Consider the following 16,061-nt stretch of genomic DNA (forward strand, 5'->3'; position numbering starts at 1 on the left):
TGCTTGTGTTACATTGTGAATGCTATGTATAAAGTGAGAATGAGTGATTGTGAACCAGGGTCTAACATGACTGGGTGGGATACATGTTATAGATTTTTATTTAAAAACAGAATTTTCTCCACTGTGCTGGGCTTCAGCCTGTTTCGTCTTTGGCTGACGATTTCGCCAGCCTTGGAGAACATCCTCTCACAAGGCACAGATGAAGCTGGTGTGCATAAAATCTTCATTGCCAGCTTGTAGAGATGTGGGTATAAAACCTTGTGGGTAACCCAGTATCTCAGTGGGTCCTGAGTCCTTGGGATGTGAGGTTCCTTTAAGTACCTAGAAGGACATTAATAGCCTATTGTCATGCACCAGTCTAAAATGAGCAGAAGTTATGATGAGGATTCTAATCTTTACTGTACCTCTGAACCTCCACTGTTGCACTGGCAGTTGTGCTGGTCACCTGCTGTTGAACCCCCACATGCCTGTCCAGCAGGGCCCAGAGACCATCTTCCTGCTGACTTGAAGGACCTTCTCTAGGTGGCGACTGTGGCTGTGCCTCTGGAAGTAGCACCTGCATTGTTGCAGCACACTCTTTAGTGAGTCGCTCTATGGCCGTGTGGGCAGAGCCTTGGCTGCAGAACCCCAGCTCTTTAAACCTTGGGTCCAACAAGGTTGCCATTGACAGAGCAGTGACCTTCTCCAGAGCTGAAAACCTCTCATGGAGATTGTTCTTCAAGTTAGTGGCCAGTTTTTCACCAAGTGGGTGTGTGATCTGACCACACCTGCTTGAGATGTAATGTTTCAGCATTTTGACCATGGGAATGACTTTGGATGCTGACACTCGTTTTTCTGTCGAAAGCTCTTGAAACGGTGAAAGAATGCTCAAGCAGTGGTGTATGGCCTGGTAGTCCTCTGAGGTGAGTGGAGGAAGGTCTGTATGGAGGGTGGCCAGAGCTGCCCCCAGTGGTTCTCTCTCCTTAAACAGCCTTTCCAACATATTAAATGTGCTGTTCCATCTCGTTTCCACCTAAGATAAGACAGCAAGCACGTTTTAAAGGAGAGAAGAAAGTAACACAATAAACAACTGCAAAAACATGTAAAATCTTAGATAAAAAAAAAAAGAAAATGTTTCACCTCTTGTATTAATTTGTGCTCTGGCCTGGCCAGCTGTCGCTGCATCTCTGACAGCTTCTCCTTCGCTGTGGTGCTGGATTTAAAAAGACCGACAATCCTACGCCCCTTACTTCGGATATCCTCTAGTTCAGGGGTTTGGGCAAGGGACTTTTTCACCACCAAATTAAGCATATGTGCAAAACACATTATGTGCCGAAGCAGTAATATATTAGCACATGCAACCATGTTGGGAGCACAGTCTGTAACCAGGCCTGTCACCTGGAAGAAAGATTACATGTTCACAAATCATGTATATTAGGTAGTGGGAGGCCATATTGATGAATGATCTTGTACTTTATTGATCTGGCTCGCACCTTCCCTTTAATTCCCCATTCTTCCATGAGAAGATTTTTGGCCTCAGCCAAGTGAGCTGCAGTGTGGGTTTGGGGAAACTTCAGAACCCCCAATACCACAGAGGCCAGCTCCACCTAGAATGAACAAAGTCAAACTGAGATACATAAACCAAAGCATTGCACAAAGCAGGGGATACCTACCTCCTCGGTGATAAAATGGCATGTTACAGCCAAGTAAGCGTCCATGTTAATGGATGTCCACATGTCTGCTGTAAGGCTGACAGCAGAGGCCCTGCTAACCACATCTAAGGCCTTCTCCTTTTTGGCTTTGTACTTCTCCTCCACCATTGTTTTATGTAGGATGGGTCCAAAAGGTTGACAAAAGCCTAATAGTGACAAAAAAATACAGCTTATTATGTACACAAAAACATAAATAATGTAAATGCTATATAATATTAGCCACCTTACCTTGAAGCCTTTCTCTTCAACAATTGAAAATGGTTGTGCATCCATTACAATCATATCCACCAATGCAGAATCAAGTTCTTGCTTTCTTGACACTGCAAAATATACATATGAAGATTAAAAAAAAAAGAATTACTTGTAGAAGCTGAGCCTCAAACCCACAACCTCAGCATTCACATGTCACTGATCTTTCCACTGAGCTGTCCGTTTTAGTTCTTATTTAGAGTGCCATTAGTTGGATATATTCTTATTACCAATATGAGGTGGATTGAAGGCTTGATTTGCAGACTGCGGAGTTTCAACATGAGGAACGGAGCGGAGATGTCGCATCATGGAGGATGTACTGTCATTAAATGCAAATTCATGTTTGCAAATCAAACATTGCACCTAAAAAAGAAATGGAAAGAATAAAAATGATTCCTTTCAACTGACAGACATACCTATAAAACTGACATAATCAGCAATGGCTACTAATAAAATAACGTTAATAGTGTATTACCTTATTTGGAGAAATCAAGTTGAAATGATCCCAAGCCACAGAACGTTTTTTACCGGGTGCCATGATGTTGATTCTTACGATACACGGGAAACAACAGAACTGGTCGGGAAACGTTGTTTGGGATTCATCTGTATTTATAGACAACAGCGCGCCCTTCTGATCAAACACACCTGAGATCTGAAACCTGGTTCAGGTGAATGATGCATTTGGCGCGTCATACGTCATCAATCACTTGATCTGCGCTGGTTGACACACGCTTCGAAACATTGTGCCGAAACACTCTGTTTCATGACGGTGAACCGCGCGCCGAAGCCCAATGTCAAACGGGCCATCCCTACTCACTGGGGTTCATCTAATTGTGTAAGAAAAATGAACCACCCATTCAGGGCTTTGAAACCACACAGAACAGCGGCATCTGGTGGCGGACTGGATGTATATCGACATATGTTTCAACAAAGCTCCTTGTAACACTTCAATGTGGAAATAATGATGAAAAAATGTAAAACAGAACAATTTTGTTAATGATGATAAAAAACATGTAAAACAACACAAAGTGTGACGCTTTGTGTGAGAAGTGCTTGACACAGCAAAATACATATCACTTGAAGAAAAAAATGCATGCAAAAAGGATTTGTACAGTGCCAGACTCAAACCTAGAACCTTTTGATATAAATGCCATTAAGTATTCCACTAAGCTATCTCTAATCACAAGAAAATGAGATGCCTTTTTTATAAACAACGTTCATGATGTAGTGTTTTATTAGGAAAGGCCGAGTTGAAATGATCCTGAGCCACAGAACGTTTTTAATAGGAGCCATGGTAAAGTGCAATGAACTGAAGCTGATTCCAATACAGGGGAAACGATGGAACTGGCCGGGAAACGTTCAGGATTCATTTTGCATTTCTAGAGAATAGCGCGCCCAACTATTCAAAACAATAGTGAGATCTGAAGGGTATGGAAGCAAATGTGTAGCATTAATAAAAAGAAAAGTCAAAACCAGAAATGCTTTTTCATTTTCAAAATGAAGCTGCATTTTCTGACTCAAAATTAAAACGAAAAAGCAATCCACCAAAATGCTTTTTCATTTCCTTCCTCAACACTGCTTATTCTGTCACTTTATTAAAAATAAAATGAAAATGGTATTTGACGTTTCATTTTCAAAATGTTCTCTGATAAATGTGTAGCATAATTCATTTAGAAATGTCTAATTTGACAATTACAATGAGTCAGAAAATGCAGCTTCATTTTGAAAATGAAAAAGCATTTTTGGTTTTGACTTTTCTTTTTATTTATGCTACACAATCGCTTCCATAGAAGCGTGGTTTGACCAAACGAAGCATTTGGCGCATCATACGTCATCAACCATGTGATCTGCACTAGTTGACACACGCCCCGAAACATTGTGCCGAAACACTCTGTTTCGTGAAGGTGAAACGCGCTGAAGCACCGTGTCAAACGGGCCATCCCTACCTTTTACTAAAGTTTTTAAGAATTTAAGTTTGCAACATTTTAAATACTATTTATATTATACGGGCGACAGTGGCTCAGGTGGTTGAGCGAGTCGTCCAATGATCGAAGGGTTGGCGGTTCAATCCCCGCTCCCAACAGCCAAAATGTTGTTGTGTCCTTGGGCAAAACACTTCACCCTCCTTGCCTCCAGTGTGGCTCCACTGGCGTGTGTATGTGCGTGAATGATCCTGGTGATGGTCAGAGGGGCCATAGGCGCGAAATGGCAGCCACGCCTCTGTCAGTCTGCCCCAGGGCAGCTGTGGCTACATCAGTAGCTACCATCACCAAGTATGAATGAGGAGTGAATGGACACAATGTAAGCGCTTTGAGTGTCTTGAAAAGCACAGATAAATCCAATCCATTATTATTATTATTAACAGGTGGGGGCATTAGAGGTAACATAACGGTTTGTAAACATTTTTCTTATTTTTCTTTTTCCGGCAGAGTTGCCACTGCTGTTTTGCTTAGTCTTTTTAGTCGTTGTTTTTAATGTATTAATCAAGCTTAACCCCCTTGCTTTTATCCATTTTTAAACTATTTTGTGCTCATGGACCTGGCTGGAGGTGGCTGCCTCCTCTCTTTATCCTTACGGTAGCTGGTGGGCGCCATATGTAGTATTGTGTAAGGGGGACCCCTGTTTTCGGCCCATAAATTAGTTGTGTCCTGCTCAGGTTCACCTCTTCTGTTTTGTATTTTTCTTTTAATCACTGTTTGTGTTGTGGTGTGTTTTTGTGTGTATTGGGGCCCTGAGCAGGTACTCCTCAGGGTTGGACATCTCCCTTGGCATCGTCTGATTGGCTACCCACCGGTGCAGTGGGGCTGAGGTGATCCTGGAGGCAGCCGCCCTTATGCAGTGCTGTAGTGCGGTCCAACTGTCCGCGTTTATTTTAACTCTCTCTTTTATGGAACTTGTGTCAAGTTTTTAATAAATTGTATATTTTTAACCACTATCAAATCCAGTCTCCATTGGGGTGCAAATGTAAGAGGGCATTCGGTCACACACCTATACAGTGATAATAAAGGCATTCTATTATAGATTCGTTCCTAAAAACTTTTCCTCTAATTTAGTTATCCAAGTAGACCCAATAAAACAAATATCTTATTGTGTGGATCTTCCCCCTTCTTCAGGAGGGCTTTGATGGTCCTCACAGCCCTTTCTGCTTCCGCGTTGCTTTGAGGGTAGTGGGGACTCAAGGCCACATGGCGGAAATCATAATCCTTTGCAAACACTGCAAACTGAGCTGCTGAAAACTCATAAAATTATTATTAAAACTATTATTAAAATTATTATCAAATCATTAAAATAATTAAAAATGACACCCGTATCAAATAAATATTAATATTAAGCTGCAAAAGTGCAAAAACATGTGATCAACTGCAAACATGTGATCAACTATAAAAAAACGTACTTTTTTTTAAATACAAAAAGATAAGTTAGTAATAAAGTACACATCAAAACAAATAACCGTTCATGAACAAAAACAAATGAAAAACAGCAACAACTTGAACAAAAGAATTTTAATAAATGATTGAAAAAAAGAATTATTAAAATATTATATTTAATAAAATAATTAACCCCGAAAGGGACAAAACGGATATGAAGAATGTATCAATGAATAAGAGAACAAATTTAATTATTGATAATAATTTAGAAATTAAAAAAATGTAAACATCAAAAAATTAAATAAATAAATTTGAAAAATAAATACGGCCATTAGGAAGGGCGCAGGAAATGCCACCGAATCAGGTAGGCCGTCCCAAACAAGAGAGGCCAGAGCAAGTCTTCCGTCTTCTGCGGGCCATGTGGCTCCCGGGGTTTTGAAATCGTTCATAGGTTATTCTAAAAAAAGAAGCCAATGAAGTTATCAGTTAATACAAAATAGTTATTTAATGTGTGTGATTGTGTAATTGTGGCTCTGTGACAGACTAGCGTCCAGGGTGTCCTTAGCCTTTGCCCACAAGTGGTTGGATAGGCTCCGGCAGCCCGTAACCCCGAAAGAGATAAAACGGATATGAAGAATGTATCAATGAATAAGAGAACGAATTTTATTGCTGACAAAAAGTTAGAAATTAAAAAAATGTAAACATGGAAACATCAAAAATAAAATAAATAAATAAAAACAAATTGCTTAAGAGTGGCGCAGAAAATGCCATAAAATTACGTATGTTGCCCCACGCAGAAGAGGCCAGATCATCTTCCGGCCTCGGTGGGCGGATCCCAACCTAGAGACAAAATAAAAGCAATCAGGCATCATTTTTAATAGCAGAAGATGACTGACTACTGCTAGACCCTTACGTCTGCCGGCTCTCTCTCGGCTCTCGGCCGGTGTTCTTCCCTTCCCGGAACGATCAAAAGGTAAATCAGAGCGGAGAAATGTGGAAAGTCCAGTATCAAGATTTTTTGAAAGTTTTTAATAAAATTTGAAAAAATAAATAAATAACTATGTGCATTTTTTATGGCACCTGCCGGTACCATCTGATAAAAAGAAATGTTGCCATGACGGCGGCCCCCGCCAGACAGGAGAATAACAATCCCCTGGTCCCCGTGGCTGGTCTAGCCGGACGGATGGGATTCTAGAGACAAAAAAAAGCAATCGGGCATCAATTTTAATAGCAGAAGAGGACTGACCACTGCTAGACCCTTACGTCTGCCGGCTCTCTCTCGGCCGGTGTTCTTCCCTTCCCGGAACGACAGGTGACTCATATTGGAGTCTAAACAAGTAGGGAGGACAGAAACAAACTTTCTGTGTGACGCAATCACTGTCTAGGAGGAATGGATTAAAAAAAACGATGGATGTTTCTCTGGATACAATTTGACGGATATTCCGGAATTTCCCTCCACTCTTCAAAAGGTCTTCCCTATTCTTGGAAAGTGTTACGATATCAGACTCAACTAATCTGGAAAGAAACTGTTGTCCTTCTGACCGCGGACAAACACACACATTTGAGAAAGAAAGTAGAACAAATGATTAATTTTGTAAATACTCTCATTTAATGCTGAGTATTACAAATACAGTATGACACTTAACAGCAACCATTAAAAATCCAGATCATCTTGTTAACAGAGTTCAATGAGAAGAAAGTCGGGCGTGAAATCTACTTACTGGACTCTCACCCGAGAGCCGGGCCTCTCCTGTGGCCGCTCGCATACATTGCCTCCCCTGCTGTTCATTTCTGTAAGACAAAAATCTTTTTTTTTTCATACTCGGCTGGCGGATGCGAAAGTATGTTAAACGTGGTGGATTTTGAAGAAAAATGATTATTTAGACCCACATACAAGTACGGAAACAGACCATCTTCCACAACAGGAAGTGTGTGTATCTTGCTTACCCATGTCACCTATGTTATCTTTTTGAGCTATGGTCTCACTCCAACACACACCTGAGGGAAGGCAAAAAAAAAAAAAACACAGACACACATGAGACCATGCTGAAAGTTAGCTTGAGTCTTGCTAACACTAACACACTTCTGAATGCTGCATTTACCCAAAACAACATTTTTCAAACGATTGGCAAGAACAAAAATGGTGTGAGAAGAGTTTTAAGTTATGAAAATTGTTTTTCTATGTTTTAAACTTTAAACTCTCTTTTCAGTCAAACTAGTGCGAGTGACGTCTACGGCTTACCCACTCTTAGAAGTCCTCATGGGGGACTGAGGAGAATGCCGCGAAAGAACAGGAAGTAGCGAACCATCAAAATAAAAGTCTCCGCTTAAAACATTCGCATGCAAATAACTAATTAAAGATAAAAAAGCAATTTTGGTGAAATTGATAATCTCCTGAAAGGAGAAAGAAGGAAAACGAGACGAGCTGTTTCTTCATTGAGAGCATTTACTCGAATGAGTCATATTTTCAAGCACTTTAAAATATTAAACATAGCTAACAGGTGAACATGGCTAAACATTTTAACTTCTGTGTCGCTGCATTCAAAATGACAGGTGCACGCTATTCAGCCGCGTGCTTGAAAACTGAGCAAGCAAACGTATCTTTCTCCACTCAAACATGAACTAACCTAAAAAGCATTTCTGTGACGCTTTGAAGAACAAACTGACAGTTTATATTCAAGACATATTCTAAACAAATTAATAATTACCTGAAAAGAGAAAGAAGGAAAACGAGACGAGCTGTTTCCCCATTGAAAGCATTTACTCGAAAGAGTGAAACAAGCCGCGTTCGCCCCCTAGTGGTCATTCTATGCATAAACAATCAATAACTGAATAGTGGATGGAGGATTAAAGACAGAAAACATTCATAGGCAAATGGAGTGATTTTTCCCGTGATATTAACCTAATAGGTACCACAAAATTAACACAACAAATATTACATGGGCTACATTAAGGACTTTTTGATCGATGCAGTTGGACACAGTGACATGACGGAATGGTAAATAAATACTTTTCCATCCGTTTTCCTGACTGATGTGGTGAAACTGAACTATACACTTAAAAAAATTGATTCTGGCCTCCAGTAAATGCTTCAAATATCTTTTTAGTTCATATTAATTATTTTAATCACATTTTTTGGTTATACCTAATTAATTTAAGTATATCAAACATATTTCTTTTTGAAACAACGTTATTAAATTGGTAAATATAACTTAAAAAAAATTATGTTCATCCAACCAGCAATGACGTCATCTAATATGCGCATGCGCACACCATGCGCCCGCCATTTTAAGGTCAGAAGCGCGTGCTTCACTTTCACTGCAGACAGAAGAGGGAGCGGGTTGATCGAAGTTGCCTGGGTTTGGTAAGTAACGTTTTCAATTGTTTTTGTCTTTTTACTTGACTTTAATCTTTTAAAATTGTTTGACATTGGTCCAGAAAGTCACTTGCCTTAACAATGCCTCGTGGTTTTGTTTTTAGCCAGCTAATTAGTCATTTTGCATCATGCTTGATTAGCTAAGCTAGCTTGTTTTTCAGACTAGTCCGTAGAGCAGAGCCAGAGGCCTCGTTTTTGACACTATAGTGATACTTTATCACCGCAAATGTAAAGGCAGGTCTCTTATAGCAGTAGGGCGGTTGACGGGGCACAATCTGCGCCCCCCCCCCTCTTCTCGCTGGTTTCTTTAAACGAATACGCCACTGTGCGCTCGGGTGCTGCATAGTGAGGATATAATTACGCTCTCTGTAGAAAAACCCTGAAGGAAAGCAAGCGGGGGTGGGGGTGAGTTTCAGTAACTTACAGCCGCAGACGACGTGAACAGGTGTGGGATATTATTGTTGTTGATGACTGACCCATACACAGGGTCTTGGTTGTCCTGTGTTTCATTGGGAAGGACCAAGACAATCTTGAAGCGATTAGTTCAGTCCTCTTTCACTGCTTCTCGGCTGACATCCTGAGAAGAAAAAAACTGTTGTTAGAAATAATTAAGATAAGATTCCAAGAAAAACAAACGGCCAAGAGAGTAAAAAATGTTAAAAGAATACTTAATTTAGTTTCATTTAAACAATATTCAGGTGACAATGTTTTTTATTTATTTAGTGTCACACAACATTGTTCACAGGGCTGACCCTGAGACAAAGACATGTTTGGGGGCCATGCACGCCAAGAGTCAACACCCACAACCATGGCCTGGGCACATAGTGGTGCAGAGCCCTCCAGTCACCAGGCTGGAGCTGTCAATGGGACAGCAACTGTGATGGTAAACCAGAACTATTCCCAGTGTGAAAGGTCCCGATGGGAGGAAAAACACTGGAGCCAAAAAAAAAAAAAAACTGAGGGATCAAATCAGGGGAAAAAAGGTATAACTGAAATAAAATTATGCTCCTAAAATAACAGTAATAATTCATCAACAGCTAAAGATAAATTAAAAAGGGTAAGAGAATAAAATGCATAAGAAATCAGTTAAAAACCTAATAGAAAAAATATGCACCTATTTTCTCTTTAAAAAAATCACGTGTAAAGAATATTTTACCTTCAATAAAATATCACAAGTAAAAACCATATTACAAGGCTAGTCAATCATTGAAATATGGTCATGATGATCATAAGATACGTCATACTCTTTGATCATCTTCACTTCTCCACATCCATCTCATGTTGTGGCACCTGAAACATACCAATTAAAAATTAAAAATGAAACCAAACGACCACCCAACCAAATCTTGTGACAAATTGAACCTAATCATTTGGTCTTACGTTGTCAGCTGGGGGTGGGGGTCCAGATTAGCAGTCAGAATGTGCCATGCTCTTGAAAAAACATAAAGGTTGTTTTTCAACTCCTTATTAACTCATGGATGTAGATTGATATTTATTTATTTTTTATTACATATATTACAAATGATGTGAACAGTTTTTTGTAATATTACCTGTATGGCCAGGTGTCCTGTAGTTGTCCAAAGTAGTTGCTTATGGGCATTCAAAGTCTGATGCTCCTTCGGTTCTGACTTCCTGTTAGACTCTAAAAGGAGAACAGAAATATTACAAGCGGCAAAGACTCTTAACATGCATATGATTACTATGGCGCCATGGTCAAAAAACCGAAAGTTACTTGAGCGACGCTGACCCGCCCGCACAGTCCGCAGACGTCTGGGGTTTACCGTGTCAGCTCGGTGTTGCATTTGAAACGGGTTATTCAGTAAAAATGTTTTCATTTTGCAGGAAATACGAAGATGACAGCGATGAAGAGGAAGCTGCAAAGAGAAGACAGGTTTGACTTGAAGTGTTTGGATTCAGGAGTTAAAGAGAGTAAAGAGGTAAATAAATATTTCTCTGAGCCTCCTTCGCAGAGAGCGGCTTCTCCCAGCTACATCCAGGAGCAGCGGGAGCTGAAGGCCAGGTGAGCTGAAAGCTTCTACAGGCGTCCAGCGCTCCTGCTCACTCTTTATTGACAGAAGTCGACGCTGCTGACAAGGAGGATGAAGACGCAGGAGGAGAAGGTCGGATGGGAAGCCCCGTCTGTGAACGTCTCCCTGTGGCTGAAACAAAACCAAGCTGCGTTTGTTTCAGGATGAAGAGGAGGCGGACTTTGTGGATTGGCTTAAAGGCCAGGCGGAGCTGGAGGGGGGAGAGGAGGTGAAGGACATGGTGAGTTTGATCAGGATGAAGAAACGTGTGGAGGACTCTGACTATCCAGCTCATGTTTGTGCTTTTTCTGTGGAGACAGAAGTACTTAAGAGACTACTGGAACAACCCGCAGCTGGAGGAGAAGGAGCGCTTCCTCAGAGACTATGTGCTTAACAAGGGCTACCTGAACGAAGAGGATGATGATGAAGAGCGGTGTGTTCCACAGAAGAGCTCCTCTGTTTCGTTTTAGTTGGAGAAATGTCAGAACTTTTGGATTTATTCCTTTTTTTTAAATGATGTAATCTGGATGCCTTCAGGATCCCGACCTACGATGAGGTGGTTCAGGAGGACGTGGATGACTCTGAGGAGGAGGGCGAGTCTTTTCTGGAACGCCAGGAAGACTTTGAGAGAAGCTACAACTTCCGCTTCGAAGAGCCCAACTCGGAACGCGTGAAGACCTATCCTCGGAACATCGCCACGGCCGTGCACTCCAAGGACGACTCCAGGAAGCGCAAGAGAGAGGAAGTGAAAGAGAGGAAGCAAAAGGTTCGGAAGCGAGTCGATGGGAGTCTTTTCCAGAGTTGAAACCAAACCTCCTGGCTGATGGTGATGGTTGCAGGAGAAGGAGCAGAAGCGCGAGCAGCTGAAGCAGCTGAAGAGGAACGAGATCATGGAGAAGCTGAAGCAGCTGCAGGAGCTGACGGGAAACGAGCAGCTGGCTTTCAGCCAGGAGGACCTGGAGGGAGACTTTGATCCGAAGCATCACGATCGGCTCATGCAGGTGAGCGGATGAGTCGATTGGAACCCCAATCCCTCTGTTAGCCTTTCAGTTACTGTAGAGTCTATTTGCAGAAATTCTTTGGCGATGAATACTACGGCGAGGAGGAAGAAGAGAAGCCGCAGTTTGAGGATGATGATGAAATGGAAGGTAAACCAATACAAGATCAGCATGCTGGAATTAGAGGTTCCTGCTGTGCTTGTGTGTGTCTTTCCATAGTTTTACTGCTGTTTTACATTCAAATGTGTCTGATTTATTGTAGTTTGTGATTCAGATTAAAGAAAATCGATGTTTCTCACGTAAAACAAAACAAAAATCAATTCTAAATCGGATTCATGTTTTGTTTTTACCTCAGATCGCTGGAATTGGGACACTTGGACTGGAGAAGACCAAGAGGAGGACTATGCAGAGGAAGACTACAACGGGGAGGCGTCTGGACCTCACTGTGATGACGAAGACTTCATTGTGAGTCAGCCTTTCTCATCAATGCAGAGCTGGGCTGGCAGTGGTGTTTCATGCACCCCAGCCAACACTCTGCATCCAAGAAGATTAAGAAGAAGGAGAGGAAGATGAAGATGGAGGATCTGCCAGCTTTGTGTGGATCTTCCCCCTTCTTCAGGAGGGGCTTTGATGGTCCTCACAGCCCTTTCTGCTTCCCCGTTGCTTTGAGGGTAGTGGGCACTCAAGGTCACATGGCTGAAATCATAATCCTTTGCAAACACTGCAAACTCAGCTTCTGAAAACTTAAAATTATTATTAAAACTATTATTAAAATCATTAAAATAATTATTAAAAATGACACTCGTATTAAATAAATACATATTAATATTAAGCTGCCAAATTGCAAAAACATGTGATCAACTGCAAACATGTGATCAACTATAAAAAAAAATCCCTGATGGCTTTTCCCATCAGGGGTCGCCACAGTGAACATGGTAAACTTGGCAATGTTTTACGCCGGATGCCCTTCCTGACGCAACCTTCTCAAAGCAACTGGGCTTGGGACCGGCACAGACGTAGAGAAGGGAACAGGGAGCGGCCCGGATTCGAACCCTGGTTTCACGTATGGAAGGTGCCGCAAACCAGCACAAGCAAAAGCACCTCCCGCAAAATGTTCTCTGCTAAATGTGTAGCATAATTCATTTAGAAATGTCTAATTTGACAATTAAAATGGATTATTAGAAATGTTTTTTAATTTTCAGGCAGTCTACTTACTGAAGAGAGAGCTGTGAAGCCACTTGTGGCTCTTCCAGGCGCCTGGAGGTTGATGGTTGTGAAGCCACTTGTGGCTCCTCCAGGCGCCTGGAGTCTGATGACTGGGAGGCGCTTGATGGGGGGCTTGATGTTAGTGAGGAGCAGCTGCCTGTGTTTGATTCTGAAAGACAAAAATCTAGATGTCATTTTTTCATACTCTGGCAAGGATGGTGGATGCGAAAGTATTATAACAATCCAGCACAAGCAAAAGCACCTCCCGCAAAATGTTCTCTACTAAATGTGTAGCATAATTCATTTAGAAATGTTTAATTTGACAATTAAAATGGATTATTAGAAATGCTTTTTAATTTTCAGGCAGTCTACTTACTGAACAGAGAGCTGGGACGCCACTTGTGGCTCCTCCAGGCGCCTGGGATTTGATGTTTGTGGAGCCACTTGTGGCTCCTCCAGGCGCCTGGGATTTGATGTTTGTGGAGCCACTTGTGGCTCCTCCAGGCGCCTGGGATTTGATGTTTGTCGAGCCACTTGTGGCTCCTCCAGGCGCCTGGGATTTGATGTTTGTGGAGCCACTTGTGGCTCCTCCAGGCGCCTGGGATTTAATGTTTGTCGAGCCACTTGTGGCTCCTCCAGGCGCCTGGGATTTGATGTTTGTGGAGCCACTTGTGGCTCCTCCAGGCGCCTGGGATTTGATGTTTGTGGAGCCACTTGTGGCTCCTCCAGGCGCCTGGGATTTGATGTTTGTGGAGCCACTTGTGGCTCCTCCAGGCGCCTGGAGTTTGATGTTTGTGGAGCCACTTGTGGCTCCTCCGGGCGCCTGGAGTCTGATGACTGGGAGGCCAGGCTTGATGGGGGGCTTGATGTTAGTGAGGAGTCCCCACAGCTGCCTGTGTTTGATTCTGAAAGACAAAAATCTAGATGTCATTTTTTCATACTCTGGCAAGGATGGTGGATGCAAAAGTATTATAACAATCCGGCCTAACCAACACTTGAGCGGGGAAGCAACAGCTGAGCTGCTCATGAAGAGCCTTCTTTGGAGAGCTAATTGTGCCCCATACACTGCACAATCCCGGTCAGTCTCAGGCAGGATTGATCAGAAAGAGAGACAATATCTCCTTTAGAGCAAAAAGCTTATTTAGTTTATTTATTAAGTTTCTCAAACAGCCAAAACAGCATGGAGGTTAGTTCAACTTCCAGCCTTCTAAACTCAAGGTTTCACCCCAAAACTCTTCACTTCCCATGAGCCTTAGGCGCTGGAGGCGGGGATAACCCCCTGGTCGCTACACTGCCCCCACCTAAGAGGGTTAAGTGTCCCTACAACCCTCACATAACTGCAGAACAGCCCCATCAGCGTGTTACCTTTCAGCTTCAGGCTTCAAACCGCTGTTATTTCCGGTCCGGTCCCGGTCAGGACGCAAACGGTAACTAATGAAGCGGGACACCGTTGCTCTGGAACAGGCTAGAAGCCGTTTATTTCTTTGCTTGGATCAAACTGTTAGTAAAGCACAATGTCTGCAAACATTTCCTCGTTCAAAACTCAGAGAGAGCACATAAGCTGGCAGAGCAGCCCCCCTTTTTCCTCTCCTGCGCATCCCCTCTCCTGCCTCATCCTGGAGCAACCAAGCACCCAAGGCAACGCCTCCTTCCATCACTGTGTTGCCTCCATGACAACCGCATTGATTCACAAAATAGAAACACAACAAAAAGGGGAGGGTTTCGCCATGCTAAACGTTTGCCGTTTGGACCAACACGCATCTTCTAAATGTGCTTTTATTACTGTTATGATTATTATTAAGGGCCTGCTCGCTCATAATTTTTTTAATCCGCGCGGTCAGTGCTCAGGTCCGCGGAAGGCGGAAATGCTGCTACGTTACGTAGTCCTCAGAACGTCTATGTTTGATAGTTTCAGCATTGTAAAGTATAAATGCAAAAATCGGATACGGGTCACTTTTAAAAGATAATGTAAGCGGGTCGTCAAAAAAATTGGATATTGTCAGAAAATCGAATTTGGGCATCAAGACCTGCAGTGTAAATGCAGCCCTAGTCTCGCGGCTTTTCCTCCCGGCTCCTGCCACGCCCACTGTTCACCGTAATCAACAGAGCAATTTAGCATCTAATAGAACATCAACAAAGCAACAGAACACGGGGATACTACAATATGTTACCATGGGAACTAGCATAACCTGCTTTCTGGAATACCCCCCAGGCCAAATTCAGGCACTTTTTTCTTATTGTTTTTTTAAGGTACCCATTCTATCGTCCAATCAGAAACAGACCATCATCTTCCACAACAAGAAGTGTCTTACCCATGTCACCTGTGTCTCACCCAGCTACGACAGTTTTGATCCGTTTAGAATTGTTAATGTAATTGCTAAGGACTTTTTTGATCGATGCAGTTGGACACAGTGACATGACGGACTATTAAATACTTTTCCATCCGTTTTCCTGACTGTTGTGGGGCAGCTGAAGATACGTGTCATCATGAGGTTGTCTTTCCTCCAGTTTATTTAATGTCCTTTCTAGATTCATTGTTAACTTTTATTTTATTCTAGGCTTTGCTTTCAACTGACCAGAACACTCATCCTTTACTGTAGTGGTCACTGCTTTGTACTTTTGAAACAGCATCGCTGATGTGGTTTGTTCAGTGGATGCAGATTTTCCTGTAATGCGTCCTCTAGCTCACCATGACAACATCACCTGATATGAATACAGATGCCTTATAGAGACAACCATAAAACATCACTGCTCACCCCATCCTCAGCAAACAAAAAGCCAGCTTCATATGACCTTTGCTCAGGTTGACTTTTATTGGGGACCGGCCTAATTTGGGAGGAACAGTTTGCTCACCAGAGTTTTCAAGCTGAAAAAGAAGTACATGTATTTTAATTAGTTTGTAACAAAACACAGAAAAACACGAGTGGGAAGAGACATGGGCAAGTTACAATACTATGGTCTGTTTAGATAAGAGCTATATTCTCTTTATTTCTACAGTTTCAAAAAAAAAAATCTTATTTTGTTTGTCACTAAAACAAAATATGGAATTTGGAACATCAAGTTAAAGTAATAAGGAAAACTGCTGTTTGTTGAGAAAAAATTTATAGACCAACTGTTAACTATGTAATTATTAGTACTAGATTTTA

General features: G+C 42.0%; 2 protein-coding genes and 2 long non-coding RNA genes across 12 annotated transcripts in view; 2 read left to right on the forward strand and 2 right to left on the reverse strand.

The window, feature by feature from the left end:
• The window catches only part of LOC101156979 (protein KRI1 homolog), a 95,283-nt gene that overhangs the window by 52,688 nt on the left and 26,534 nt on the right, over positions 1 to 16,061 (forward strand). For all 4 annotated transcript variants that reach the window (XM_078951234.1, XM_078951235.1, XM_078951240.1 and 1 more), the window contains 5 exons: positions 11,032 to 11,144; positions 11,249 to 11,477; positions 11,551 to 11,712; positions 11,784 to 11,859; positions 12,065 to 12,174. In XM_078951234.1, coding sequence (XP_078807360.1) covers positions 11,032 to 11,144; positions 11,249 to 11,477; positions 11,551 to 11,712; positions 11,784 to 11,859; positions 12,065 to 12,174 — 690 coding nt within the window. The remainder of the gene's footprint in view (positions 1 to 11,031; positions 11,145 to 11,248; positions 11,478 to 11,550; positions 11,713 to 11,783; positions 11,860 to 12,064; positions 12,175 to 16,061) is intronic.
• LOC105356614 (E3 SUMO-protein ligase ZBED1-like) lies at positions 81 to 1,799 on the reverse strand. Its single transcript, XM_078951259.1, has 5 exons — positions 1,653 to 1,799; positions 1,473 to 1,586; positions 1,120 to 1,377; positions 405 to 1,012; positions 81 to 321 (listed from the first exon to the last, which is right to left on the reverse strand). The coding sequence occupies exons 1-5, from the start codon at positions 1,797 to 1,799 to the stop codon at positions 87 to 89; spliced, it is 1,362 nt and encodes a 453-aa protein (XP_078807385.1). The 3' UTR covers positions 81 to 86.
• On the reverse strand, positions 5,795 to 10,657 carry LOC111947828 (uncharacterized). Of its 6 annotated transcripts, none has more exons than XR_013657679.1 (8): positions 10,417 to 10,655; positions 10,235 to 10,326; positions 10,065 to 10,115; positions 9,929 to 9,974; positions 7,551 to 9,261; positions 7,256 to 7,306; positions 7,030 to 7,099; positions 5,795 to 6,499 (listed from the first exon to the last, which is right to left on the reverse strand). It is a non-coding gene; the product is annotated as an uncharacterized LOC111947828 (long non-coding RNA). The 6 variants fall into 6 exon arrangements; XR_013657680.1 differs by having other exon boundaries at positions 9,109 to 9,261; positions 10,417 to 10,645; XR_013657676.1 differs by having other exon boundaries at positions 5,795 to 7,099; positions 9,109 to 9,261; positions 10,417 to 10,650.
• On the forward strand, positions 12,834 to 13,098 carry LOC144994248 (uncharacterized). The gene is made up of 2 exons (XR_013657693.1): positions 12,834 to 12,972; positions 13,018 to 13,098. It is a non-coding gene; the product is annotated as an uncharacterized LOC144994248 (long non-coding RNA).

Source organism: Oryzias latipes, chromosome 8 (genome assembly GCF_053564925.1).
Source record: "Oryzias latipes strain Hd-rR chromosome 8, Olatipes_Hd-rR_3.1".
NCBI lineage: Eukaryota > Metazoa > Chordata > Actinopteri > Beloniformes > Adrianichthyidae > Oryzias > Oryzias latipes.